Source organism: Magnolia sinica, chromosome 10 (assembly GCF_029962835.1).
Source record: "Magnolia sinica isolate HGM2019 chromosome 10, MsV1, whole genome shotgun sequence".
NCBI classification, from domain to species: domain Eukaryota; kingdom Viridiplantae; phylum Streptophyta; class Magnoliopsida; order Magnoliales; family Magnoliaceae; genus Magnolia; species Magnolia sinica.
In genome coordinates, this window is record NC_080582.1 from 15,417,862 (window position 1) to 15,420,798 (window position 2,937).

The 2,937-nt window shown below is 39.8% G+C and overlaps 1 protein-coding gene across 1 annotated transcript; it reads right to left on the bottom strand.

Annotated features, from left to right (window-relative positions):
• Nucleotides 1-1,280: 1,280 nt before the first annotated feature.
• LOC131217374 (putative disease resistance protein At4g19050) lies at nucleotides 1,281-2,720 on the bottom strand. The gene has a single exon (XM_058212288.1). The coding sequence runs from the start codon at nucleotides 2,718-2,720 to the stop codon at nucleotides 1,281-1,283; it is 1,440 nt and encodes a 479-aa protein (XP_058068271.1).
• Between the last annotated feature and the right edge of the window lie 217 nt (nucleotides 2,721-2,937).

Genomic DNA, 2,937 nt, shown 5'->3' on the forward strand with positions numbered 1-2,937 from the left:
GTCTTTGCAGTGACAAATCTCATTATCGGGAATTTCTTCTCTCTAGAATTTCTCAGGATATTGATGGGAAAATCCTGCTAAAATTGAAATTTCTCTTATAAATTAATAAATATTTTAGGATTTTAATAATGACTATTTAAGTACGTCCTTTTTGAGAAGGAAAAGTACCGAAGTACCCTATTTATTGTTTTTCTTTGGAAAGTAATGAACTCAGAAAAAAAAAAAAAAAGCGGCCGCCCCGCATAGTTTGTGTAAAACATTAGCATGCCAAACGTATTCAACCAAACATAATAATCACAAGGACCAAAAATATTTTTTTATTGAATCACTAGTGGGCTGTGATTATATTTTGATGATTTTAGGTGGTGTATATTATTTTTTTATGGTGTGCCTCATCCTCCTTTTAGATTGACGAAATTTTTGGTACTTCTCAACACTATAGGAGATTACATCTATTGGACGGCTTGGATATCATAAAAATATGTAATGGGCCCCAAGAATTTCTACTTTACCAGTTTCTAAAGAAACAAGTGCATGGTTGGCATTGTGGTAATTTCAGTGCTCTATTTGTGTGGAATTTTGTGGTAAAAATCCCTAAATAAAACGAGAGATGTCAACATCAAACGATTGCCAAAAGTAGAAAAGACTCGCCGGTTAAGACTGCAAATCGGATATGTGATGGGACCCAATTTTCAGGCTTACCTAAACTCAGCGTACAGATTTTCTTATGACCCAACCCCAACTTTTATCCAACAGTGCCTATTTCTCTGGATTTGATAAACATGATTGGATCAATCGGGATTGGGATGATCCTGGCCCAAGTTTCAGCCTTATCCATGGTTGGCTAAGGTCATAAGCATATGCCTCTCTCTCTCTCTCTCTCATATAATAGAAAATTACATCTAAATTAGGGAACATAACTGAAACCTGAAAAACCCAACCAATTCATGCAAAGCAGAAAGGCCCCATAACAAAAATCATCTAACACCTCTGCGAGGAAAAATAAAAGAAAAAAATAAATTAATTAAGTGTCCTTACTGCTGCAAGCATGATTTACAAGACAAATCCAGTACTTGTTTAACTTTTCGAAATTCATCCTAAAGAGTAACACATCCAATTTGTTCATGAAATTCATAATTCGAAGCCACTACGACTAAGTCACCTAAGTCCTATGGAACACCCTCTTTCTACCACAGCATCGCACACATAAAAGAGAATTACAATAGTTCAATAAGAGAATAATAACATGATAAACAGATCCTAGTTGAAGCAGAAAAGAATCACTTGGTTGACGGATACCATTCTTTGAAACGGATGTTGTGTGGCTTGACACTACCTTCCCATTTTATGCTTTCCCACCATTTCAGCTCACCTTCAATCTTGACTTCTGCTGCAGAAGCATTTGTGTTATGGAGAGGAAGCTTCTCCAGCAGCGGGCATCCTCGAATCTTCAACTTCTTCAGCATCGGCAAGTGCCCACCACAAATGCTTTTCAGTTTGCGTAGCTCCCAAAGACATAAATCAACTAGCTGTGGAAATGCATTTTGCCCTTCCAGGTGGTCTTCTTCAAAGACCTTCTCCAGTCTACAGCAAAATTTTATTTCAAGTAATTTGAGATTCTGTAACTGAATGCTCGAAGAGAAGAAGTTCACGAGCTTCGGGCAACATTCCAAATATATATTCTTTAGGCATGTGAAGCTCTCACTTCCCAACTGCCACCGGCACACTGTTCTTAATTTGGCAAGATCCGACACCCTTAGATTTTCTAAACAAACTGCTGCATCAATGTCTGCCATTCTTCCAACGAACAGAATCTCCAGTTGATGGCATTTCTCAATCCAACATTCTTTAAGGTTGTCCATCTCCATGCCAAGATTGGACAGTGCCTTAATGAACGCATTGCCATACAAATGAAAGAATTCTGTCACTGAGAGAACCCCTTTAACACCGTCTAGGGAATTCTTACCACCGCAAACCTCCAGTTGTCTTTCATAACTCAAAGACTGCTCAAATCGAGTACAAATACGCTGGTAGAAAATTCGGTTTATTTTAAAATCACGATATCTATCCTTGCGCCCTCCCTCGCGGGGACAGACAAAGAAATGAAAATTTTTAAAGCAGGATTTCCATAGTTTCGAGCTTTCATCCAAAGACTCAAAAACACTCGCATCACCGACCGAGATGTGACGACTGCTGCTGTCTTGGTGCTGCTCATGCAGCAAGTTCATTCCACATCGATCCCAATTCAAGTTTTCTGGAAGCCGATCTATCTTTCTCCAGTCAACCGTCTTGAGATGCTCCATTCCCAACAGGTCTAGGCAGTGCATGCTAGTCAGATTGAAAATTTGGTGCGAAAGCACTTCCAATTTCGTGCCTGAAAGATGAAGTGCCTCAAGTTTTGAATGTTTATTTGGGCTGACCAGTTTCACTAGAGAGCGACAACCCTTGAGCGAGAGCCTGCTGAGGTTGCATGCACCTGAGATGTTGAGACGTCGGAGGCTTTGCATGTTATGGAAGGATACCTCCACCATCTTCGTCAAGGGAGTTTGATGGAGATCGAGGATCTCAAGCTTCTGCATATCCTTTAAGAATGCAGGAAGAGTCTCTAGCTTGCAGCAACTTCGAAGCTTCAACAACCGTAATTCACACAGGGAGGACATGGATGAGGGCAGGGAAGCGATGCTTGTGAAAGAAATGTCGAGGACTTGGAGTTTGGTCATGTTTTAGAAAAAAAAAACATCTGGGATTTCTTACAAGCGATCATTGTTTTCGAGCAACAATGTTAAGAGAAGAGGGCAATTTGGAGAGTGGAATGGGAGTGTTTCTACCTGATTATTGGATAATGAGATCCATTGGCATGATTCTTCCCTATCTAAGTTGTACTTCACTAGGAACGTCTGAGAACCAATCACTTCCATTACCTAAGAATTCATATCC

Excerpts from the sequence above, each read along its gene's own strand:
- LOC131217374 (XM_058212288.1), bottom strand. The coding sequence starts at position 2,720 with ATGACCAAACTCCAAGTCCTCGACATTTCTTTCACAAGCATCGCTTCC.